Source organism: Ammospiza nelsoni, chromosome 9, assembly GCF_027579445.1.
Source record: "Ammospiza nelsoni isolate bAmmNel1 chromosome 9, bAmmNel1.pri, whole genome shotgun sequence".
Taxonomy (NCBI): domain Eukaryota; kingdom Metazoa; phylum Chordata; class Aves; order Passeriformes; family Passerellidae; genus Ammospiza; species Ammospiza nelsoni.
The window spans coordinates 27,524,854-27,549,740 of record NC_080641.1 but is presented as its reverse complement, the minus strand read 5'-3'; the positions used below and the strand labels follow the sequence as shown (position 1 = coordinate 27,549,740).

The following is a 24,887-nucleotide window of genomic DNA, read 5'->3' as shown; positions in this document are numbered from 1 at the left end:
GACCCCCTTTCAGGAGGGGTGGGACAGCAACAGGTGCTGCACTCTGACACGGAGGGACAGACAGACACACATACAGAGACACGCGGATGAGCACCAGAACAACTGCCTGGCCTCCCTGCTCTCCTCCAGGACTTGTGGAACAGGAACCAACCCCACAGCACAGCCACAAGAAAGCCCTCAGGCACAAGAGGAGACTGGGTGTTCTTTCCTTTCTATCTCCCCAACTTTACAAAAGGGAAGCTGAGGCAGGGAGGGAGCAGGGTTAACCCTAACCCTGATGAGGGTAGGCAGCTGATGAGCTTTCAAGGTAGATGAAGCCTTTCTTTGGATGTAAACCCCAGGCTGTGAGCTTCAGCACTTTGCCAGGATCATTTTGGCGTTGGGCTGCCTGGTTTCCCTCACCCAGCCTGTGCCACAGATGGCATTTGAGCCATCATCCCTGGGCATGAAGGGACTGAGGAAAAGGGATGTGAAGTGGGGCAGTGGCAGGTTTGGTGTGGGGCAGGAGAGGCACATTTTACCTCCTGTGGCTGTCCTGTGGTCAGTGCTGTCCTTGCAGCCAGCCCCAGTCCCTGTCCCCACCCCGGGACCACAGCCACCACGGGAGGGCACGGGCACTGCAGCTGCTTGGTTCCCATTGCCACTGCTCTCTCCAGCAGCTCTGCTTTTACTTCTCTCCAGCCAAAAGTCCCCCTGACTCTGCACCCTGCCAGGAGGAATCCAGCACAGCTCTTGACTTTTCACTGTTTCTGTTCTGCTGCCCATGCTTGGGCAGATGACATTTTCTCTGCCCACCCACCCCAGCTCAGAGGGTCTCAGCAGAGGGCAGCCTGGCAAATCCTGTCTGAAACCACTTTGTCCTGCTGGAGGTCTGGCCCCTGTCTCCCACAGCTTCTTTGCAACACATTTGCTGTAATTTTCCCTTTAAACATCCCACAGAGGGAAAAAAAAAATCAACCCAGGGCAGGGGGGGTGGTTCTTCTAGGTCAGGCTGAGCTAAGACAGGGAAAGAAGATTAATTTCTCAGCAGAGCAATTCAGATTTTTCTGCTGCTCCCTGCTGGGGACTGAGGCTGGTGCCAGGAGCACACTGATCTCCTGGGCACACACGTGTTTTGGTTGTCACCCCTGGGGTGGCACTGAGCAGGACGTCCCCAGATCCATGTCCTGCGTGGGAGGTGTAGGGGGATTCTCACCCAGCAATGGGTGATGGAAGTGGGAAGAAGGTGGAATACTAGGGATGGTGAGGGCCAGGGGGGTGCCCAGCACCCAAAGAGGAGGAAGGGGACAGCTGTGCCCCCAGCTGGGCTGGGACAGGCAGGGAATGAAGCCCTGAGCCTGCCCTTGTCACCCACCCGCGCCACCACACACCCACTGAGCAGGCCCAGAGCAGTCACACTTGTTTTTCACTCCCCAGGAGTGCTGGGAGCTCTAAAGCCAGCGGATTATTCTCCAAAGCAAAGGCCTGGCCTGCTGCCAGCCCCTGGCAGGGAGCAAACAGCCTGGGGAGGCATTTCCCAAAGGCTCAGCTGCTTCCTGGGTCACACTCTGACTTTGCACCCCGTTCAGCAGCCTCACACTCACTCAGTGCAGACACCAGGAACATCAGGAGAGGTTCCCAAAGGTGGGAAGGAGGCAGGAGGTTCCCAGGAGACCCCACCTGGTGTCTGAGCCTCCCTGGGCAGAGCATCCCCTCTGCAGTGTGGCTTCTCCAGGGTTTGTAGAGGTTCAGCACAAGACAGGCACAGGGAGGGAGATGTCTCTCATTCTCCTCTTTGCACAAAACCTGTAGGAGGTTCTTTGGAGACCTGTGAGCCGGGGCAGTGGGAAGGAAAAGCTGGAAGCCAGCTGGAAGCTCAGGACACAAGAATCCTCCACTGGATTCTTGTGGTTCTTGTGGATTCTTCTTAAATCCTGCTGATTTAACCCAGGACTGGGGGTTCCTGGTGTAGGTTCCAGTGTCCCCTGGGCACTGTGGGGTGCTGCCTGGAGGAGAGCTGGCTGATGGGGCCAGCCTGGGTACCATGCCCCAAAGGAGTGGACTGAACTCAATTGTCCTGAACTGGAGGCAGCTTTGGGATCATGGAGCTCTTCCTGGGGATCTGGGGATCACCACTGTGCTGGGACCAGCACCAACACTTCAGCCGTGCCCAGGAGACCATCAGAACATCCCCACTGCCAAAAGCAGGGGTTGGGGGCTACACTCAGCCTTTCCTGTCCCATTTATTGGCCTCTCCTGCCCCACACTGTCTGCAGTCGGTCAGGCAGCACAAAACCAGAGCTCTGCTCACAGCGCTGCTCCTCAGGAAGGGTTACAGATAACCAGGTCAATCTCCGAGGAAGAGGAGGGTGGGGACACTGTGATCCAGCCCCACAGGCTGTGCTGGCACCCACACACCCCCTGCACCCACTCCCAGGGTCACCCCACAGTGATGCTCCCCGTGCCACAGAGCCCATGGGGTGGTGTGGGGCCACCAGAGCAAAGGACACAGAGTTCAGCCACCTCCCTTCCGACCATGGGAACCTTTTCCTCTGAGAAAAGGATATTTTCATGCTTCCTCCCCACAGGAACTCACAGAAATTGCTTAAATGGCTGCATGGCTCTGGGGACAGGCCCTTTCGGAGCTGAGCTGCACGCAGGCAAGGGAAAGCCCAGGGGACATTTTAATAACAAGCAAGGAGAGCTATTGAAGTGTTTTACTGCCTCTTTAAGGCACTCTAATCTCTGTGTATATCTGGAAAAAAAAATTGGCTGGCTGGTGTTTTTATTGTAACAGAGGTGGGTGTATTCTGGCACGGCTGGGATCCCGCCTGCTTTATCTGCTTGTTTTCTTACCTGATACCAGCAGTGAACAGCCCAAGAGCAGCTCAAGGGCAGCAGCAGCAGGGTCAGGGCCAGGCAGGCCAGGAAGAAGGCTGTGGATCCGTGCTGTGGGCTGTTTCCTACCCACACGTGCTCTGCACCCCGTTGCTGCACCCACCTTTCAGCCAGATGCAGGTCCCCAGGTGTTTCCCCAAGGGAAGTTTGGGAAGCTGGCTCTGCACATGCCTGGGATCTCTCATCCAGGCAGCCCAGAGACAGAGCAGGGAGACAACAACAAAGTCCCATCTACCCCTCCAGCTCCAAGGGCTGGGATTTGAGGGATACACAGATTTTGGGACAATGGGCACCTTGGGTTGATGTAAGCCAGGCTGAGGAGTCCATGACCAGGGAAGCCCCAGCAGAAGTTCTGCAGCAATACAGGGTCATTCAACTGCTGGGGTCTAGGTTTGTAGGAGGAGTAGACTGGGCATTTTATGTCTAAGGTATTCTTCATTATTCTATTTTTTACCTCAGCCCAGCAGAAACTGGGGAAATCCTGCTGAGTCCTGCTGGCTCCAGCATCCAGTTCCCCCCTTGCAAACGCTCACAGTGTCGAGGCCGTGAGCTGGAAGGGATGCTGAGGCTGGGATGGCAGGGCTGGGTAAGCTGATTGCATTTGCTTTGGAAAAGCTGATGTTTGTATGAGCACTGGCTCCAGTGGTTCTAAAGGGATCCACCCAGGAGCAAATCCCACCAGCTGATATCAGAGCTGTGCTGCTCCCAGTCCAGCTGGGTTGGGAAAGTCGCTGCTCTACACCCAGATCCACGCTGGGTGGAGGAAGCCATGGGAGCCAAAGCTGCCACTGCAGAACACAGGAAGCAAAGACTCCAGCACAGCTAACAGGGCTGGCAAACACCTAAAATGATCTTCCTTGGAAATACGGGCCAGGAAGGGTGAAGGTGCTGTTTGACACATAGTCCAGCCGAGATCAATACAGTCACCCTTGCTCCCAGCAGATGTGCCCTGGTACCCAGCTGCTTCAGGAAAAGTGACTTTTAGCACTGATGTGAGAAGGGACAGATGCCCAGACACTTGGACTGTGCCTGTTTCAGGGCTGGGGCTAAACCTGCCCTCCTGCAGGGCTGCCAGAGGCTCCAGGGCATTCCACCCCACAGCCTTTCCCTGGAAACACCGGTGAGCTCAGCAAAGCACCGACAGCGTGCCTGGGAGAAACACAAACATTTATTAAGCCAGCTATGGGTTTTTTTTTTTTGAGAATTATTTTAACAGTGCCAGAGGACTTACCCTGTCTCCCCCAGGGACCCTCAGCTGATTCACTGCATGCAGGGTTAGCAGCAAAGCAGGGGACAGCCAGCCTTGGGGACACGGTGGCTCAGTGTCAGCAGCGAGCCACAGGCAATGGCAAGGCAAGCACAGCTGCTCCAGGGCAGGCAGATGGAGGCCAAAGGGAACCCACTCCCAGTTTGCTGGGATCCACCCAAGTCCTCAGCAGGTACCATCTCTGAGAATTTTGGATGTTGTCCTGCTCTCCACATCCATCCAGGGGGGTTCTGAGGATCTGCAGGGGAAGGGAGGGTGCTTGGGGCTCTCAGAACAGAGGGTAAATTTCCACTGAAGGTGCTGCTTCAGAGACACCAAGCTGAACCTGCCATGCGCACAACCACTTTCCTAAGCACAGCCAGCTCACATCTCTCTGTGGAAATCACAGCCAGTCACCTCCCTCTCTCTCAGCTTCCCACTGACATCCCGAGACCATGTCCTCACTCCTGCCATCCCAGCACGGACAGATCCAAGCTGTGACCCACACAGGCAAGGGAACAACAGCACGAGGGTGAGAGCAAAGCCATCACAGCACTGGGCTGGGGACAGATGTACCCAAGGGTTCTGAAGTCAGGACACTCCAGGCTTATCCACAAATGTGGAAGAGCTTGGCTCCTTGGATCAGGATGCTCAAGTCCTTTCCTGCATCACCTGCTGAAGGCAGAAGGTCCTGCCCAAGCTCTCACACAGCTCCAGCTGCAAGCCATGCTCTACAAGCCAGCGAGGGGCGTGCTGGGGACAGCAAAAGGCACAGGCAGAAGCCAAGGCTACAAAGACAGAGATGTCTCCAGGGCAGAGTCGCTGAAATCCACCCCAGCAGAGCAGCCTCGTGTTTCTGGTTGCTGGCAGAAGGCAGAGACCTGGCATCATTAATCCCACAGATGGAGAAACCCAGCCTTCCCCACCGTGTCAGAGGAGAGCAGGAGCCCCCCTGAGCCTGAGCCCTGCAGGCTCTGCCCATGTGCTGCCACATCCAGGGATCCTGCAGGACTGCTCCCAAGTGGGAGACAGTCCAGGAACAGACTGGAGAACTGGATTTCCATTTCCCACCCAGTGCTCTGTTGTTCTCATGTGATCACATTGGGAAGCCTGCACCATCATCCTTCTTCTGCAGAGCATGGACAGAGGCTCCCCAGCCCCACCTCAGCCCAGCTTCACAGAGGCATCTAAACCAGGCAGGGCTGCACCTGCAGGGAAGGGTGGTTTTGCATCCACCACATGCTGTGGCCAAACCCCAGGTCTGCCCTCCCTGGATGGACACTGGCCTTGAGGACAACGATGGAAACGAGCAGATCCAACAGGGATGCCCTGCTGATGGTCCTGCCCCACACTGAGCATGCTGGTGCCACCAAGCTGTGGCAGTGGCAGTGCCTCCTGTCCTCTCAGGGTAGTCATTTTGGGGGAAGGGTCCCCAGTTTTGCACACATGAAGCTGAGGATTAGAGAAAGAGATCCCAGGAACACCACTGTCCCAGATTTCCCCACCACCACCACCAAGGACAACAGAGGGGTGTCCAGCCACCTGCAAGCAACACCCTAGAGCAAAGGATTAAATCTACCAGGACCCACTTCACCCCTTCTCTCCCAGAAATGTGCTGCAGGGCAGGCACCCAGTCCCCTATGGCTGCATCACCAAATGCTGTTTGGGCCACCAGAGGAACAGTGCAACCCACCAAGCCAGCCTGGCCCCCCTTTCCAGCCACCCCAACTCTCCCAAGCACAGACAAGTGAAGCAGAGTGGGCAGCTGGGAGAGCTGGACTGGGAAGGCAAAGCCAGGGGCTATAAGAATGTCACATCATCCTGTGACTGGAGCCAGCGCCAGTGGGCATCGTACTCCAGGTGCAGTTTGCTGTTGAGTTTGCAGTTCTCAAGGTCAGCCTCAGCTTTCCAAGCCTTCCCATCTGGATTTCCCTTCCCCAGCCTCTCCCTGGCCCCTGGTGGTGACTTGGTGTCTCTGTCTGCCTCCAGAGAGGGGGACTGCTGGCCCAAACACCCATTGGCCACCTGGGGCTCCTTGGCCAGCCACTGATCCTGGGGCAGCCCAGGCGGGGAGAGGTCCACGTGGGGCCACTCGTGCTCCTCTGCGTCCTTCTCCTGCTTTGCAGGACCCCTCTCGAGGTCGATCCTGACCCAATCCTGCTCTGCCCTGGCCAGGGCTCTGCCTGCCGTGGACGCAGCGGCGGTTTCGGCGGCGTTGTGCGAGTACTCGTCCATGTCATCGGCCAGCGTGTCCAGGTAGCTGCCCACGGAGATGCTGTCCAGCCTGTCGTTGGGGTCCTGCAGGCTGTCCCAGCTGCCCCGCCGGGAGGCCTCCTGGCTCTCCACCAGGCTGTACTGGCTGCTGGCCAGGCTGCTGCAGCGGCTGGTCAGCGTGCTCCGCTCCTCCAGCAGCCACTTGACCGCCTCGATGCCCTCGTTCACCACCACCAGCTGCTGCAGGATCTTCACGTCCACCGCTCGCAGGTAAGCCTGGGGAGAGACACACAGCACAGGGGGGTTGAGGTCACCCAGGGGCCTTGTGTCCCAGCCCAGCTGAGGTGTCACTGTGGTGGCCACAGTGTGCTAAGCGGTTTGATAAAAAGCATGGTGTGGGAGAACATCTCGCGCAGGGAACCGTCCCTGTCCAAGACCTGGGGACACGGCCATCGGTGACCAACAACTTATGGCTCCCACCAGCCACCAACCCCCCCAGGGAAATAAATCCAGGGCACTTGTGTTGATATCTTCTATGGGAACAAGGAGTAAGCAAGGAACTGGAGGTATTGGATGCAGGTCTGATCCCAGAGCATCCTCCAAGACCTGGGAGGCTGCTGGCAGGGCAAGAGGATCAGCCACTGCTCAGTGCAAGTGTCTGGCTGGACCACCAGCACTTCCCCAGGCTGGTCCCTTCATGGCTTTACTTCTCACCTTCCAGGGTCTGAACTGAGCCTGGTGACAATGTCACACGGCAGGATCTGGAGACCCAAATCACTCCCAAAATGGGAGGACAAGGAGGACAGGCATTGCTGATCACACCACTCGCCTCACCGACTCCTCCTGCCCCTCGAGCCTGGGGAAGCTCTTTGCAGACCTCAGCTGCTGCAGAAACATCTGTTTTCCTAATGGAAAGCCCCGTGTGCCAAGACATTCCTGTCTGTATGATACTGGCTGCCAAAAGCCACTGGATTTCCCCTGCACAGGACACAAATATTTTGCCAGGAATGGAAATAAGGCCACGATGGGGGGAAAGGGAGAAAACCCACTGCAGGGCACATACAGGCAGCCTGCAGGCTGCAGATGCCCATGGACTCCTTCACAAACACACCCTGTGCCCAGCATCAGCAAGCTGGGACAGAAATCCACGTGCTCCCCAGGGATCATTTTTCAGCATCCTGTACCCTGGGAGTCACTTGCTCTCCCACGGGTGACCCCACAGCCTCCTGAGACCCCTGCCTCCGGTCCCACAGCCACAGCAGCCACACAAGCATCCGAGGAAGGAGCCTGGGAAAACTCCAGCCAGGATCTCAGCACGTGACACCTCTCACTCCAGCCGACAGAAAAAAAAAAAAAGGGTCAAAGATTTGTAAAGACCCAGCACCAGCCCTCCCACCAACCCCCTCGTGCTCCTCAAGCTGGATTTAAATAAAAAATAGCAGGGATGTGCCCGGATTGGGGCAGGAGCCAGCTTCCAAGTACAGAAATTTCCTTTCTAGGCAAGTTATTTCAAAAACTGCCTACAATGGACTTTTCTGCACGCACTGCTAAAGCATCTGGCCTTGGCAGGGAGACGAGGGAGGAGGAGGAGGAGAGCTGGAAACCCCTGGTGGGGGGTTCCCCATTTTTCTCTGCCTCGTGCAGAACTGCAGCTGTCAGAGATGCCCGGGGAGCCAACCCAAAAGCAGAGGGTGGGATAACACTCCCTGCTTTCCACACTGCTTGCTGGAAGGAGTTAGCCATCGATTTGCTGCTAGTTCTCACCAGCCTGACCTCCCCTGTGCACTCCAAGAACGCCCCTCTCCAGCAAGGCCTGCTTACCGTGGGAGGAGACCCAGCACAGGCTGCTGTCTGTACTCCTCCAGATGCACTCAAGTTCACTGCACGACCTCGCAGCAAGGACGGGCTGTGCAGGGGACTCTCACACTCCTCCTCATGGTCTCCATGGGCAGACACAGCCCTGCTCCCCTCCCCAGCACGCAGGAAACCTCAGGCGCCTTCTCCTTTCAAGATACCTAGCCCTAGGGATAAATCTTCCTCCTCAGATCAGGAGGCGAGAGTGGGAATTTGCTAAATTCTCCGCCCACCGCCCACTCCCAGGCCAGCTTATCCTCAGAGCATTGAGGGTTTGCTGGTTTCCTGCTGCTCGGGGTGGGGGGTGGAGTTCTGGGGTGGAATTCTGGTCCCTGTTCATGGGGATGGGGCGATGAGAAGAGCCCTGTGCTGGGTTTTAGCACCTGGGTTCGGATCCCAAGCTGCTGATCTGGGTGTGAGGTGTCCCCAGCCCCTCACTGGCCAGCAAGGAGAGCCAGGGCAGGGCAAGGAAATGCCTTTCTGAGCCAAGGTGAATAAAGCCCGGCCCAAGGCAGGCCCTGATGGCCATAGGCTGAGGCTGCTCGCACCTGGGCAGGGCGAACACCGCACTGCCCCAGAGACCTTTCTCCTCCGGCCAGGGTGCAGCCTCCTGCCAAGGGAGGATGAAAGCAGAGGGAGGATGAAAGCTCCCGCACCGATGGGAATATTGAATCAGCCAGAACGGAGGGCTCGGGCTGGGTGGTGCTCCGCTCCCCCGGGGGCACGCAGGGATGCGGGCGTATTTAGCCTGTTTCCCTATGGAAACAATGCTCATTCCCACCCGCTCGGCATGTTGGTGCGTGGGAGAGTCCCTTCCCCCAGCTGCACTTGAACCCATTGCCCAACCTCGCCACGTTTCCCGGAGGCGCAGGCATCGCCGGTCTTTGCTCCCTCCACGAAAGAGGGAGGCGAGAACGCCGCCACCGGCACTGCCCCGGTCCCCGGGGAGGGCTGCCACCGCAGCACGGCCCTTTAGAGCCACCCGAGAGCCCCGAACCCCGGGAGAGCTCCCAGCGATGCCTGTGCCTTGTCACCCTGGGGGTTACACCCGGGGGACGCGACATCCACCACCATGCCCTTGGCGAAGGTCCCTGCCCTAAATTCTGATCCCGGACACCGCGATCCCGACGGAGCCGGCGCTGGGGCTGCGAGGGGGCAGCACGGAGGTGGCCGAGGGACACCCCGGGGGTGGATCTGCGTGGGCCGGGGGCAGAGAGCGGCCGGGGAAGGGGCTGTGAGCTGGGGGCTGTTATCGCGGACACGGAGGAGCCGGGGGGTTCCCCGGAATGCAGGCAGAGCGCGGGCACTGTCGGGGACTGTCACCGGGGAGGCAAGCGGCTGCCCGAGGCGGCTGCGGTGACGACGGGTCGGGCCGGTCAGTCACCGGCAGCGCTCCCGGTACCGCGGCACTCACCAGCTCGAGGCGGAGCGTCCGCAGGCGTTCGGCGAGCGGCGGGTGGGCACCGCGGGCCGGTGCGGGTGTCGCGGGCGGCGCGGGCGGCGCGGGGGCGGTGTCGGCCCTTAGCCCCCGCAGCAGCACGGCGGGCGGGCGCCGGCCCACCTTGCCCGCCAGGTCCCGCAGGTCGGCGGGCAGCGCCTCCCCGCCGCCCTCCATGCGGGTGGGGCAGCGGCGGCCGCGCTGTCACCGCCGCCCGCGCCCGGCCCCGCCCCCGCCGCTGCCCCGCCCCCGGCCCCGCCCTCACCGCCACCTGCCCGCGCACCAGCGAGAGCCGCCGGGGCGCGCGGAGCGGCGCGGGGCGGGGCCGGGGGGGCGGGGCCAGCGCCGGCCACGCCCCCGCGGTGTCGCTGCGGCGCCGGAAGCGGCGCGGAGGGAGCTCGGGGCGGCGGCGGCGGCACCGCCGAGCCGGGACCGGCCCTGCCCTGCCCGCCCCAGCCCGGCCCCGCCTCAGCCTCCCCGTGAGTAGCGCGGCCCGCACACGCCTCCCGGCCCTCCCCGCGGTCCCCAAGCGCCTGGGTCCCCCTCTCCCCGCCGCCGCTCATTGCCGCCCTCACACACCCGGCTCTCCCGCCCGGCCCTTCGCCACCTCCGCCCCCCGAGTGCCTCTGGGCCCCTGAGCGCTCCTCTCCCCGCCCTGCCTGGCCTGGCTGGGGCGCGCTGTGCTCCAGACGGGTCCCCGGCCCTGCCGGTGCTCCACAGCCCGCCCAGGCCCAGCGTTTGCTCCCCGCAGGCCTCCCGCTGGCACCGCTCCTGTGCCCGGGGTGCTGGAAGCTCCGGCAGGACGCTGGGCCCGTGCTGCGCCCCGTGTCCGGCTGGCTGCGCCCCAATAGCGGGCATGGGGCTGTTGGTGGGCAGGGTGTCTCTCCACCAGGGACCCCTGGCACATACGGCCGGCGAGGCCCATTCCATAACAACTGATGGATCTGTTGTCTGCTTGTGACTTTGGGCTGCTTTTCTTCTCCAGAGCGTGGGAGAGGGCCCATGGCACTGCAGCAGCCTCGCTGAGGGTTCGGCCTGGAGCAGAGGCAGCCCCTGGCCGATGAGTTCAGGGGCTTCCCCTCACCCTACAGCAAAGCCTGGCCTCCTGCACTACTCCCAGCAGGAGCTCTGCTCCAAAGCGCTTTTGCTCATGGCACATCAGTGCACTCCACGGCCACTGCCTGTGCCAGGCTCTGTCTTTGCTGGGGAGAGGGTTTGAGGGCAGCTCTCTCCCCCGAGCAGGGAGCCCCGATGGACATGAGAGGAGAGCAGCGCACATCCTGACCCCCGCCCCACACGGCTGCCCCCTGCAGCCCCGGGACTATGGAGGAGTGGAAGCCCAACCCGCCCGTGAAGCCCCACAAGAAGCGGAGCTGGTACCTCGCCTGGAAGTACAAGCTGATGAACCAGCGTGCGCTGCGGAAGCTGTGCCAGGTGAGTCACCCGCGGCCCTGCAGCAGATTAGGAGGGATAATCTACAGGATTTACAAGTTTATGGAGCAGCTGCATGGGTGGAAGTGCGTCTGTTGGCAGTCTGGGTGACCTGACATGCTGAGGAAACATAACTTGTTCCCCACGAAGCTGCCCCCAAGTGCCTGTGTGTGGAAGGGTCTGCCATGTGTAGCAGCTCCTTGCAGCAGCCAGCAGACCTGTTGAGGCCTGGCTGTGGGAGGAGATACAATTATCCAGGTGGCCTAGGGAAGCTTTCAGCTAGAAACCTGGCTCTGGATTCATGCTGATTGCTACAGGGCTCAGCCTTTAGCTGTTTGATTTGCAAACCAAGCCTGGTATAAGGCACAACAGGTGGACAGAGAAAATAGGGCTTCGTAATAGGATCTCATGCCTCAGAGGCAGCTGGTGTCTGGGAAAGCTTCAGGCTTGGTTGCTTGTGCTGTAAAACAGCTAATCCTTGGTGGAGACGGCGTCCTGGGGGGAGTCTGGGGCTGTAAGGACAGGAAGGTTTGGCCCCATGGCAGCAAAGCACTGAAAAGAGGCCTTTCCTGAGAGGAGCTCATGAGATCTGGCAGTTGGTTGCTGTGGGAGGGAGCAGGGGAGGATTTTGCATTTGTCTGGGAGGACAAAGGGTCGTGAGGGCTACCTGGGCAAGAAGTCTGTTCAGTTCTGTGTCTGATAAGGTGTTGAAGGCTTGGGAATGGGTCTGGTCATTCAGGCAGGCATTGCTCACCATGCTGGGGCAATGGGCTACAGCCTGCACACATCTCTGTACTTTGTGGCACTGCTTAAAACAGAGATGAACATTTGGCTTAAAATAGCTAGGCCAGAGCTGCAGGTATGGAATAGCCAGGTCTACAGCAGCCAAGAATTCATTAGTTAGCTTTGACCAAGCCAGCTCTGCTAGACCTGGCTGCTGGTCTTGCTTAATTGTTATTCCTTGTTGCCTTATTCTCTCTGTTCACCAGGCAGAAGGTCTGGGCAGGTTGGTGAGGTGGCCTTGCTGCCTCTCCATGAGCCCACAGCTCTGTTCGTGTTAATTAAAAGCTTTCTGTGCACAGATCTGTGCTCATAGTCCTGAGTCAACAGCAAATTAACAAGCCAAAATGCCATAGTGACATTTATGCCATTGTGTTGTCTTATTGCTGGTTTTCCATTTTCCTCAGTTACTCCTTGGACCTGCTTGGCAGGGATAGCAGCAGCACAGAGCTCTGAGGCAGCGGCTGGACAAACAGGGCAGAAATCCTTTTAGTGCCTCTCACCAAGGGCAGGCCAGTGTGGGATCCCAGCCCCATTAATGACCTCAGAGAATCAAGGGTCTGTTCCACAGCCCCTGGACCTTCCCAAGCCCTCTGTGTCAGCATCCACAAGGGTTGCAGTTGAAGTTTGCTGCAGACAGCAAGGCTGCAGGATGCTTTCTGCAGCCTGTGGTACCGTGCAGTTTCCTGAAATCAGACCTCAGCTTCTTCCCTTTGTTTGATTCAGCTGCACAGCATTTCTTCTCCCTCTGAACACCCTGAGTGCCTCCTGTGTTTCCAGAGGGATGGATGAGAATAGTGATGCTGCAGCAGAGGCAGAAGTTAAGGTTACCCTGGGAGCTGCAACTCTGAATTACCAAACTCTTTGCCTGCAGGGACCCTCAAGCTTGATGCAATAATTTAGCAGGAATCTGCTCACAGATCTGGAAGCAGGGATATGTTGGAAGTGGGTTAATTCTCACATATCAAGGAGTCAGTGCTCTCCAGGTGATGAATGCATTTCATCATGAAACTCAGTCACCTGTATTTCTTTCTCAGAAAAAATCAGGGGAAGTGTGAAATGCTTGTGATCCTATGCAGGATCTCCTTGGGATGCCCTGCAGCCCATGCCAAGGCAGGCTGGTTTTGGGGTTGTTACTTACAAATTTCTAACATTTCTAACATTCTGCATTGCAGACAGGTGCTGTCCTCTTCCTGCTTGTGACCGTAATTGTGAACATCAAGCTGATCTTGGACACCAGGAGAGCTGCTTATGAGGAGGAAGAGGAGTCTGCACAGGACTATGGTGAGGGGCAGCATCCTGCTGTGCTTTGAAAGCAAGGAAACCAAGGGTTTCTTTAAGTCAGGGCTAGCTTGTGACCAGCTACATCATGAAAAACAAGTCTGTACATGTGGGTTTAACAAAAATTAATGGAAAATGCTGCTCCCTTCTTGGTCTGTCTACTAAAGGCACGTTTGGTTCCAGAGATCTCTGTGAGGTCAGAGCTGTTGTCATTTGGTATTTCCCCTTACCTACCATCTGTGTAAATTCCCACCCATGACTCCTCGGCTGGGGTGCCTGCTGGGCACACCCTTCTGGATGGGTTAGCAGGGATGAGCAGGGATGAGCTGGAGGTGCCTTGACTGGCTGAAACTGGGAATTTCTCTGCTGTAGACGATGAGATGCTGAATGTGGAAGTCCCCAGGCACCCTGTCAACAACAAGAAGGTCCTGGATGTCGAGGTGTACTCCAGCAGGTCGAAGGTCTATGTGGCTGTGGATGGGACAACGGTGAGTGGCAGGTGCTGGCTGTCCTGTGGGCAGAGAGTGGGCAGAGCTGAATGGATAAATTCACAAACAGCAGTGGTGAGAGCACTTCAGGGACTGGCAAGAAGTTTTGCTTCCAGGACTTCTGCTCTGGCACCCATCACTGCCATCAGCAAAGCCAAAGAGATTTGCCTCTTGTCTGGAGGCTCTGCTGCACAGAGTGCACAGGGAATAAGCAGAGGTCTTGGCATATGATTCTCATAATTTATCCACTTGCAGGTCCTGGAAGATGAGGCTCGGGAGCAGGGAAGAGGGATCCATGTCATTGTCTTAAATCAGGCCACGGTAAAATTTCCCTGTGTCTTTCTAAACTGGGCAGTTTGTCCTTGCTCTTGAACTGTTTGTTCTTGCTCTTGAACTGTTGGCTGCCTGAGGCCAGGGGCAGCCAGGAGGGAGGGAAGGCCCTGAATGCTTTTTGTGTGCAGCTTGCAGAGCATGGCATGGTCATCTAGAGGGTCCCTGCGTGCTTCCTGCTGTCCTTGGGGAGCGGGCAGGGCAGGAGTTGTGGGGCTGGGTGATGCTGCCCATGGACCTCCGTGCAGGAAGGCCTGAGGGCTGAGCTTGCCTGGGGACAACTCTGGGGCTGACTCCCTGGCATACCGGAAAAGCCACTCCCTGTGTTGCTCAGGCTTCCAGGCAGATCTCCATAATTCTGTGTGCCCATACCATGTAGTGTTTAAGCTCCATCTGATGTATGAATACCAACAGGGACATGTGATGGCCAAGAGGGTCTTTGACACCTATTCCCCCCATGAGGATGAAGCAATGGTACTTTTCCTCAACATGGTTGCCCGGGGCCGGATCCTAATCTTCACCATTAAGGTAGGTGTGACCCTAATATTAAAAAAAAAAAAAAAAAAAAGTCATCTTGAGTCAGGATGTCCTGAAGCTCATCTGGGCAGTAACTTCCTAAATGTCATCAAGCATTCCCAGGACTAAATGTCACATCCCCATGGAGTTGTGACTCCCTGTCTGGATCACCTCCCTTGTCCTCTTGCTCTCCCTTCTGGCTGCAGGTACTGCTGTGCCCAGCAAAGCAGGAGAGCAAAAAGCAGAGTCAGAGCCCACAGCAATAGGCAAGGAGTTAGGTGGAGAATGGATGTGGGGAAATATAAGGGTGTGGTGGGATCCTTCTGGCTCCCAGCTCCAGGCTTTACAGGGGCCCTGTGGACTGTGCTAGGTCTGGGCTACTGTGCAAGTTAACACTGTGCTGCTTCAAGGTTTTTGTGTTTAACTCTGTGAAATGTTGCTTAACACATGGCCCTGCTTGAGAACAATTTGGTCTCAAGGAAACAGGCATCCATGATTCCTCTGACCTGCCTGTGGGCCATTATGAAGCCACTGACAGCTTTAGTGGCACAGAAACCCTGAAGGTTTCTGGCTCAACTGCTTCAAGGGTAGGAGTGGGCCCTGTACACCTTTGGTATTGATGGGAGACTTCCCTGTCAGGAGCAAGACCTCAGCTGCAGGGTTGTGTTTTGTTCCAGGATGAAGGCTCCTTTCACCTCAAGGAGACAGCCAAGAATGTCCTGAAAAGTCTGGGGAGCCAAGTTGCACCTTTCCTGAGCTGGAGAGACATGTGGACATTTGTGGGCAAGAAGGGGGGTGAGTCTTGCACAGGCTTTGTGGCTCCTTTTTTTGGGAGAAGCCAGGTGAAGAGAAACTCATCCCATCCCCAATGGGCTCTATGAGCAGGGAACAAGTCCCAGAGAGTGGCAGCTCCATTCGTGGGGGTGAGCATGGTACACCTGGGGGTATGGAGGCAGAGTGTGTTCCTTCAGCAGTTTGCCAGAGGCCAATGGGAAAAGGTGCCAAGCTGTCCCCCAGGCCGACAGCCCCTTGTCATGCCAAGACAGAGTGGGGCCTGGCCCTTCCAGGCAATTCTGATGCTATATTCCTGCTCCAGGAGAAGTGTATGGGGAGAAGCATGCCAAGTCACCTGCCCTCTCAACGTGGGGTGACCCTGTTCTGCTGAAGACAGAAGTTCACTTGACATCTGTGGAAGGTAAGAAGTGCACTCTGCTCTGTGGTGTCTCTGGGAGACGTCTCCCTGCTGCCTGGTTTTGTCAAAGCTGTTTGAGGCCTTTTGAGGTGATGATGGTAACTTTTAAAATGGGCTTGGCTCCCTTTCTTCCTACTTCCACGGCAATTCCAGGCATGGTTGCTGAGAAAGGTGAGGATGGAGAAGAGGGAGCATGGCTAGTTGTCACCTCTCCAAACCAGACCTGCTCTGGTCAGTTTTCTGACTGTTGGCTTTGAGCAACCTGCTGCTGCTCAGAGAGGCCAGAGATGAGGTTGGGCTCTGAATGGCTCCTGGGGCTGTGTCTGGCATCCAAAGCGTTGCTTGCTCACTGCCAGGGACTGGCTTGCTGGCTGAGCCCAGGGAGAGCCATGTGTGTTGTTTCCCAGCCTGGAGCAGCCAGGGTGAGTGTGTGAGGGTGACAAGTCTGTCTGTCCTCCTTGGTGCCCCCAGATGCTGAGTGCCACTGGCCCGACACAGAGCTGAACCGGCGCCGCAAGCGGTTCTGCAGCAAAGTGGAAGGGTATGGCAGCGTCTGCAGCTGCAAGGACCCCACACCCATCGAGTTCAACCCTGACCCTGTGAGTGCAGGAGGGCTCCAGGAGGGAGGGCTGGGCTGGGCCAGGTGTGTTTTGCAGCTGATGCAGAGCCCTGGCCTTAAGCACTAGCTGAGTGATGCAAACTGCCCCTGGGCAAGCCCTTAGCCCCAGCAAAGGTGGGGTGAATACCTGGGGCCAGGTCATGCTGGGGCAGGGAAATTCCTTTGCTCTGAGTTGCCAGGAATAGTTACCCTATTCTAGGGATATCAGTGTAGGCAGCAGAGCCTGAATATCTACACACAGAGCAGCTGTTCTGCCTTTTGGGCTGTCCATGGGGCTGAAGGGTTCAGACACAGGTCTCTGAGTGAATGCAAACTGGGATTTTGGAGCTGGGTCAGAGGTGAGGTGAAGAAGGGAAGCTGGTAGGGTTTTTGGTTGTGCTGAGGGTATCCTGGTTGGTTGGTGTGGCCCTGAGCCAAGAGGAAGGACTGTGCAGCTCTGCTGTCTTAACAGTGGGTCCCTACCCCGTGGATCCTGCTCTCAGAGGCACAGAATCATTTTAGTTTGCATGGCCTCTCCCACCCCCACTCACACACATTGTTCTCTTCCAGCTCAAAGACAATAAAGTCTTTGATGTGCCAGTAGCTGTGATTGCAGGGAACCGCCCCAACTACCTGTACAGGTAAGCACTCCCAGAGGGCACAGCTCCTCTGCTCCCTGCACAAGACCAGGCATGGCCCTGGCCCTTCCCTCTCTCCTCTGGCAGCATCCAGCCTCCTCCTGGGGCGTGTGAGCACCAAGGGCAGATCCTGGGGGAGGGGAAGGGAAGGCATAGGTGGTCCTGTTCCCTGATGGTGCACACTTTGCCCATCCCAAGGGATCCACACCCTGTGCTGAGGGGCCTGTGCCCCCTGGGGCTGTGCTGTGCTCAGGCCTCTCTGTCTCTCCGCAGGATGCTGCGTTCCTTGCTGTCAGCTCAGGGCGTCAATCCACAGATGATCACAGTCTTCATTGATGGCTACTATGAGGTGAGAGCATTGCCAGAGATCCCTGTGGCCAGATCCCTGCTCCCCCAGCCCAGTGCTGGCCCAGTCCTTGGAGGGTGGCAAGTTGAGAGCTTTGTCACCTTCCTCCTGCTGTGTGTCACACTGCTCCTCACCTGCTCCTACACAAAGCCAGCCAAAGTTGGCCAAGCCATGGTGTGGGTAAAGCTGCCTTGGCCTTTCCCAAAGCCCAGGACTGATATCCCCATGTCAGGAGGGGGTTGGTGTGCAGGAATGGCACATGATGGTCATGCTGGCTCTCCCCATTCCCTTTTCTCACTTGATGAGCATTGCCAGCCCCTTGAGCAGGCTCTGGGTGTAACATCACCTGTCCAGCTGCTTCACATGGAGAGGAACAAACCAATCCAACACCATTCTCAGTGAAGAGACACAAGAGATGAAGAGACACAAAACAGTGTTTTCCCAAGGCTCAAAGCTTGAGGTTCATGAAGGCTGGGGCCAGGTGGAGGAGAACTGCCCTTTATAGGCAAAGGCCTTCCTTGCATTCAACCCTGTATAGCCCTGGAGAGTCCCACTCAAAGCCATATCTGTCTGGCAGTGGAATGTACTCTGAGGCAGGCATGTGGGATCTTAGTAGATCTCAGGAGCTTGCTAGGCCTCATCTCTGCAGCATCCAGTGAGGTCCTGCCTGGTTGCCTTGGGATTGAGACAGTTGTTCCCTTGCAGGTCTCTCCCACCACTGCCACATTGTGGGGCTGGGGGAGCTGGCTTGTTTGTGCAGGCTCTTGCTGCACCACATGAGAGCAGTTAAAGATAGCAGCATCCATTGCCATGGCAACTGGAGCAGCATCCCTTAGCTACGAGGGGGCAGCCTGGATGCTCGAGCTGCCATGGTGGATACCTGGGGAAGGGTTGGTACAATGGGAGCTCCTTCTCTCTTTTGTGGCCAGGAGGTGGAATCCACAGTAAGGGGATGGAGAAGGCCTTGGTGGCTCCTTCTTGGGGCAGGGATACCTCAGCCCAAATTTGGATTACTTCTGACCCCTATCCTTGGTCAGAAAGGTCTTTTTCTTGGCAACTGTGAGAGAAAGTTGGGTTGATTGTGGTCTTGCCATTAAGCAGCTGTTAGGAGGTCCTGGCTATACCTGTTTGCTTTCTGCACTGTCTGTGGGAGGCTGGAATTGGGACCTCCCAAATATTCTTGGATACAACTTTGTGTCTGCAAAAAGTGCTAACAAAGTCATGGTGATACTGGAGGGCCACGAGGGTTTGGCAAGTTCTGTGCTGCAGGGTCTGTATTGAGCCTCACTAATCTCCAAGAAGACAGCCACATGCAGGGGATGCTCCTGTTCTCCTGGGGAGGTAACACTGGCAGGGGAGGGGAGAATGACCCACACATTTGATGAGCTTTGCACTTTTCCATTGCAGGAGCCAATGGATGTCGTGGAGCTGTTTGGCCTCTCAGGAATACAGCACACTCCCATCAGCATTAAAAACGCCAGAGTTTCCCAGGTGAGAGAGCTTTCAAATCCTGGGACAGTTATTTCCAGGGACCTGGAATAGCATTTGAGGGAGGCAGGCTTAGCCCCAGATCTGTGCCAGGTTGATGCTAACACAGACAATGATTATCTTCTCTTGTAGCACTACAAAGCCAGTCTGACTGCAACCTTCAACCTGTTCCCGGTGAGTGAGGCTGCTGCAGCACAGCCTTCCCCTGGTGTTTGTGATCCCTGCCCCACAGCAGCTGGGATCAGTCCTCCAGGGCAAGGAACCTCACAGACACAGCACACTGCTTGTGTCTCTGCTCTGTCCTGTTCATCTCCATCCTTCTGATGTTCTCCTTGCCCTACAGGATGCTAAATTTGCTGTGGTTCTGGAGGAAGATCTTGACATTTCTGTTGACTTCTTCAGGTAAAGTTGGGGGTTTCTGTGTGGGATCATTTCCTGGAAGCTCTCTGAATGCTGAGGAGAGGCCAGACCCCTGCCAGCTGTAGCTCTCTTAGCTAAGGCTGAGCAGACCCCTGGCAAAAGCAATAACTGAGCTCTGCCTTCACAGTCTGAGGCCACTGTCCTGGCAATCAGTGCAGGGTGACTTCAGGGCTGGGGATCACTTCCTGGTTGACTTTCTGGGGACACTGATCTGTTCACATGGTTGGAGCTGCCCCCTAGTCAGAGGACAGGGACAGTGTCTAATGAGGCTCCTGTTCCTTCTTAAGGAGAAGAGACTGATGGGCAGGAGAAAATGCTGTCTTTTCATGGTGAGATGCAGCTTAGCTTGTTTGGGTGCTCCTCCCCTGGTCTCCCACCAGCATCAGTTATCTCAGGCCAAAAATTGGGATAAGCAGTTCCAGCAGTTGGGAGTAGCTCATCTCTTTGTGGAGGGTTTGCCTTGGTTTGCATGGTAGAAGGGTGTTTGACATGGGTCAACTCTTTCCTCAGCTTTCTGAGCCAGTCAATACACCTGCTGGAGGAGGATGAGAGCCTGTACTGCATCTCTGCTTGGAATGACCAGGTGGGTCAGGGAAGGATGGTGGTGCAGGGCCACCTCTGCCCTGTGTTGTTTCCGTGTCAGACTGGGGTCCAGCTTCCACCTTTAAAGCAGGGTGTGTGTCCCCACTGTCACCCTAAGTGGGTCTGTCTCCCCAGCCCTGGACTCCTCAGAAGTGTCCCTGAAAATCACCCTCCTGTCCCTGCCATGTGCTTCCCAGTGGCTGTTCCCCTCTTTACATAATGAGGAACTCAATGGAGCACGATGCCTCCCTTTTTTTGGTGGGGTATGGGTGCATTCAGGGTGCTGAACACTCCCCATAACACTGCAGGGCTATGAGCACACAGCTGAGGACCCATCACTCCTGTACCGTGTGGAAACCATGCCAGGCCTGGGATGGGTGCTCCGGAAGAGCTTGTACAAGGATGAGCTGGAGCCAAAGTGGCCAACCCCAGAGAAGGTGAGTACCTTGGAATGACCCTTTCATCTACACCCCCATCTCTGCCCACCATCAGGCCCTGATCTTCACCCAGTCCCTGGGTGTACAGCTCCTGGAGGGGCTGTCCCTGTGCTTATACTGGGGAGGATGCCCAAGCAGAATGGATTTGGGATGGGCAGTGACTTGTGGAGGCACATAACCATCCACAGCACTGGGGCCAAAGGGCCTGGACCTGGTGTGAGCACCCAGAAAGGTCCCTGGATGTCCCCAGAGCTGAGTGTGAGCTGCAGTTTTCCCTCCCCAGCTCTGGGACTGGGACATGTGGATGCGGATGCCCGAGCAGCGCAAGGGCCGGGAGTGCATCATCCCGGACATCTCGCGCTCCTACCACTTCGGCATCGTGGGGCTCAACATGAACGGCTACTTCCACGTGAGTGACCTCCCACAGCCCCCAGGCCCTGTCCTGCTGCTGAGCTCTGACTCAGACACCTCCCCAATACTGGGGATGCTTGAGGTCATCTCCAGGGGTTGCTGACCGTGATCAAACCTGGTTTTCCTTCCCTACTCTCTCACTTTCTCCCAGGAAGCCTATTTCAAGAAGCACAAGTTCAACACTGTTCCAAATGTCCAGCTTAAAAATGTGGAGAGGTAAGTGCTGCTCACAACGAGACCTTGATGAAACAGTAGCTTGGTCTGACCCTTGTCTCCTTGTGCTGGAGTCATCTCCCATCTGGAGTGGCCATAACATCCAGCATCAGCACACTGGCCTCTGCTGGGGAGTTCTGGCAGTGGTTTTTGCAAGGTTGGGTTTGGCTACCCTGTGCTTCAGGTGGACATGTTCAAGGGTTGTGGTTTTGCTGCCACATCTCAAGAATGTGTGGCAGTCCCTGCTCTCCATTTATTGGTTCCAGCTGCCTTTAGTGTTACACTGGAACAGTCTTAAATTTGGATCAAACTATCTGACTCTGCCCTGATCTGTGTTCTCTCCTCCTTCAACAGCTTGAGGAAGGATAACTATGAGACTGAAATTCATCGGCTCCTGGGGTGAGTGCCTGCTGGAAGGTGGAGAGACCACAAGGCACACTGGTGAACCAACCAGAACAGAAGGAAGGGTGGAGGTGGCCCTGGTGGCCCCAGCCACATCTTGCATGTCTGAAGTGGGAAGAGGGAGAAGGTGGGGCCCCCTCTCACTCCTTGTTCCATTTCCACAGTGAGGCTGAGGTCTTGGACCACAGCAAGAACCCCTGTGAGGACTCCTTCGTGCCCGACACTGAGGGCAGGGTCTACGTCATGTTCATCAGGATGGAGCAGGAAGCAGATTTCACCACCTGGACTCAACTTGCCAAGGTGAGGGCCCTGACATGGCTTGTCCTCAGCCCTGCACTGATCTCTGTGTCACTGGGAAACACCTGGCTGTTGTTCTTGGGTTTTCCCATGGCAATGACACAGCTCACCAAATGGGTTCTTGCTGTCCCTGGGTGATGTTGAAGCTCTGGGTGTGGCTGGAAGGATGCAGCCCTGTGCCACCCTGGTCTGGGGTACAGCTATGTCTCAGGGCAGGGGTTGTGGTTCTTCCCATGCCAGGGGGACACCTGGTCCTGGTGTCCATCCCCAGGCTCTGATGCCTTTTCCTCCCTCCTCACCATCCTAGTGCCTCCACATCTGGGACCTGGACGTCCGTGGGAACCACAAGGGGCTGTGGCGGCTGTTCCGCAAGAAGAACCATTTCCTTGTGGTGGGGGTCCCTGCCTCCCCCTACTCGTGAGTACCAGGGACACAAAGGGCTCAGCAATGCCCCATCCTTGTGGCACTGTGCCCTGCCTGGCACACACCATCCTGCACTCCTGTCCCAGCCCAATCCTTGGAGGATACCTTCACTCCTTAATCAGTGTGGTGGGAGGAGGGATAGGATACATTCCTAGGGTTGGAGGATGTCCCAGTGGGAAGGAGATGATGCCAGGCAGTGCTGTTGGAAATTGGGGTCCTGAGGGGGCCCATCAGCTGTGCCTGCTCCCATCCAGCCCCCTCACCTGCAGGTCCAAGAAGCCCTCGTCAGTGACACCCATCTACATGGAGCCCCCTGCCAAGGAGGAGGGGGCAGCGGCAGTGCCAGCAGCAGCAGCAGCAGAGCAGACGTGAGGCTGGCAGCTGGAAGCAAAGGGGACCGGGGAGCACAGAGACCCCCACGGTGCAGAGACACAGCTGGCAGCAGCTCTCACAGCCTGGTGACTGGATACAGACTCCTGTTTTGGGCTGCAAAAGCAGATGTTGGGCTTCCTCCAGCCCCCCTTGTGGTCTCCCTTTCCCTTGCACAGGATCCTTCCCTGTAGGTATGCCACCCCAATCCCGGGAACTTGGTTTTTTTTTAACACAGACACTCTACTAACGCTGCTCCTTTTGCCCCCTGGCTGGGCAAGGCTGGAGGAAGGAGATGCTCAACTGGAGCCTGGAGGAGGCCTCAAAAAACACCTCTGCTCTCCCTTTTGGCCCTGAAGTCCTGAGAAGGCAGCATGGTGTGAGTGCTGCAGCCTGCCAGCTGGGTGTTATTTATTAACTCTTGCCTGCTGGCTTTGTGCCCCGTGGTGAACACAGTGCTGAAGAGGGGATATTCCAGCATCTCTCCTGTTACCTGCACGATGGGTGCACCTTGAAGACTGTGTGCTGGTTGGACATCTTCCTGCACACTGGCTTTGCTGCATGGGCTGCAGGCACTGGTGAGGCCCAGCTCACAGGAAAGGGAATGCTGGAGAGGAGCTGGACTTGCTGCAGACCCAGAGGGACACCCACACCCAGCACGAGGGCGGTCAGTTCTGGAAGCTGGAGGTGATTGTAGGTGGAGTGGACCAGGCTGTGTGCTCTGGCTCAGACTGTCCTCACCCACCTTCTGTGTGGGGAGCAGCCCTGGGTGCTGGGAGAGGGGATGAAAGTGCCTTGCAGAGTGGGAAGGGAGAAGCCAGCAGGCATCATGCCTTGGCTGCAGGGGCTGGGTGGGCCAGAGTCATCTGGAGCAGGAGATGCTGCACCATGGTCCTTGCCTGTGGTACTGTACCCTGCCTCTCCATCCTCCCTGCCCTGGTACCCCCTGCTTTTGCTGAAGGCAGAGGGAGTTTCTTCTCCTGAATTCCCACCCTTACTGTGGTAAGTTGCTGGCAGGGAAGCTATGAGCTGGTCTGGGATGGGCAGCCTGGCCCTCCCTCTGTGGTACACCCTCGTGCAGAGGGAGAGGGAGGGGCTTCCGTGCCTTAGGAAGGTGCCAGGGCCCTCTCCCATCCCCAGCCATTTGGTACTAATGTCCCTGCACCCCAGGGGGACAGTCCTGGTCCCCTTGCTCAGTGCAGCTCCTCCTCATCTGTGCAGCAGGAGATCCATCCTCTGCCCTTTCCCTGGCCTGGGGCAGGGATGCAGTGCTCTGGCTTGCCTTTGGGAGAAGGAGTTGCTGCTCAGCCCTTTCCCTGAGATAACAGGGGCTCTTCCCCTTCATTTTCTCACTGTGAACTGAGCATTGGGGTCTACACTACACTAACTTATTTATTTATTGCTCCTGGGAAGGGATGGATCACAGGAAGCAGCAGGGAGAGCTGGCAGCCCCCGGCCTGCACAGGTGCAGTTATGGGAGGTTTGTCTCTTGTCCCCCTGGCTCCACCCTCTGTTCCCTGCTTTTCTCCCTGGCCCAGAATAGGAATGAATACTTGTGAACCAGGGAACTCCTCTTGGCCAGGATGATCCCAGTGTGGATGCAGCACAGCTCTAGCATGGCTGCAGGGACTCTGACCCTCACAGTCCCTTGCACACCTGCCCTAGCAGCAGGGATGGGATGGGATGGGATGGGATGGATGCAGGAGGGAACAGAAGCAAGGGTGCAGAGTGGCACCCTTGAGGCTGCAGTTCAGGTCTGGGGCTCAGCCCTGCTCTCCCCAGTGCTGCCCTTCCATGGGACTCTGCTCTGGCACCCAGTGGGCAGGTGGCCCGTGTGCTGGCCCTCAGGGTAGGGCAAGGCTTTTATGAGGATGGAAAAGGGATTTTACTTCTTTCTGAGGAAAAGTAGCTTGCTCCCCATGTCCTGCTTTGGCAGAACTTCCCAATGGCTCTCCACTGCCCTTCCCTGGCACCTCTGTTCCCAAGGCTCAGTTTCTCTTCCCCTGGAAACTAAATGCATCCTCTTGCCCTTCTTGGGTAGGGCTCAGGCTTGGCTTCTTCCCAGCTCCTCTTGGGGCTGGGGAAGGTGGTCGAGGGATAGGGGATGGCTAAACATGAGTTCCCTCTTCTCCCCTGCCACACAGGGCTGTGGCTCCCTGCTCTCAGTGACAGCAGGACTCAGCTGGTGGGCTTTAGGCTCCCCCTTCTCCACACACCATGCCATGCCCATGGGGTGCTGTTCTGCATCCCTCCCTGTCCCCCAGCAAGGCTCAGGAGTGGCACAGTGCAGGGCTGGGTGTGTGGCATCACCAGGGTTTGACGCTTTCTGAATGGAATTATTTTTTCAAGAGTAAACATTGCAAAGCTGTTGAGCCTCATGTGTTTCATAGCTGGCCCTGTGCAGGGTACAGGGCTGGGGTCCCTGGCTCTGGGGTCCTGCCTGGAAAGGACAGACCCCTGTCCCCTTGGTGGCTTGCTCTGCCCAGGGCTGCACAGGCCTGGCTGTGGGCTGTGCCAGCAGAGGTCCCCTGTGTGGTGCCATGCAGTGCCAGCAGGGCTGGCACAGGTTTATGAGCTGTTTCCTCCTCAAGCTTTATCACTTTTATCTTCATCAAC

At 57.0% G+C, this 24,887-nt stretch overlaps 2 protein-coding genes across 3 annotated transcripts; one reads left to right on the top strand and one right to left on the bottom strand.

Annotated features, from left to right (window-relative positions):
* Window positions 1-4,026: 4,026 nt before the first annotated feature.
* On the bottom strand, window positions 4,027-9,806 carry LURAP1 (leucine rich adaptor protein 1). The gene is made up of 2 exons (XM_059477950.1): window positions 9,606-9,806; window positions 4,027-6,613 (listed from the first exon to the last, which is right to left on the bottom strand). Exons 1-2 carry the CDS (start codon window positions 9,804-9,806, stop codon window positions 5,924-5,926), a joined length of 891 nt encoding a protein of 296 aa, XP_059333933.1. The 3' UTR covers window positions 4,027-5,923.
* Window positions 9,134-24,637, top strand: POMGNT1 (protein O-linked mannose N-acetylglucosaminyltransferase 1 (beta 1,2-)). Of its 2 annotated transcripts, none has more exons than XM_059477948.1 (22): window positions 9,134-9,278; window positions 10,872-11,063; window positions 13,016-13,124; window positions 13,494-13,609; window positions 13,865-13,930; window positions 14,354-14,467; window positions 15,133-15,250; window positions 15,552-15,650; window positions 16,119-16,246; window positions 16,816-16,886; window positions 17,157-17,232; window positions 18,637-18,720; window positions 18,850-18,891; window positions 19,061-19,119; window positions 19,648-19,720; window positions 20,028-20,156; window positions 20,440-20,565; window positions 20,719-20,783; window positions 21,135-21,179; window positions 21,347-21,482; window positions 21,787-21,896; window positions 22,172-24,637. In XM_059477948.1, the coding sequence occupies exons 2-22, from the start codon at window positions 10,953-10,955 to the stop codon at window positions 22,272-22,274; spliced, it is 1,980 nt and encodes a 659-aa protein (XP_059333931.1). In that variant the 5' UTR covers window positions 9,134-9,278; window positions 10,872-10,952; the 3' UTR covers window positions 22,275-24,637. The 2 variants fall into 2 exon arrangements, with proteins under 2 accessions (XP_059333931.1, XP_059333932.1); XM_059477949.1 differs by lacking the exon at window positions 9,134-9,278 and adding an exon at window positions 10,037-10,108.
* Window positions 24,638-24,887: the final 250 nt, after the last annotated feature.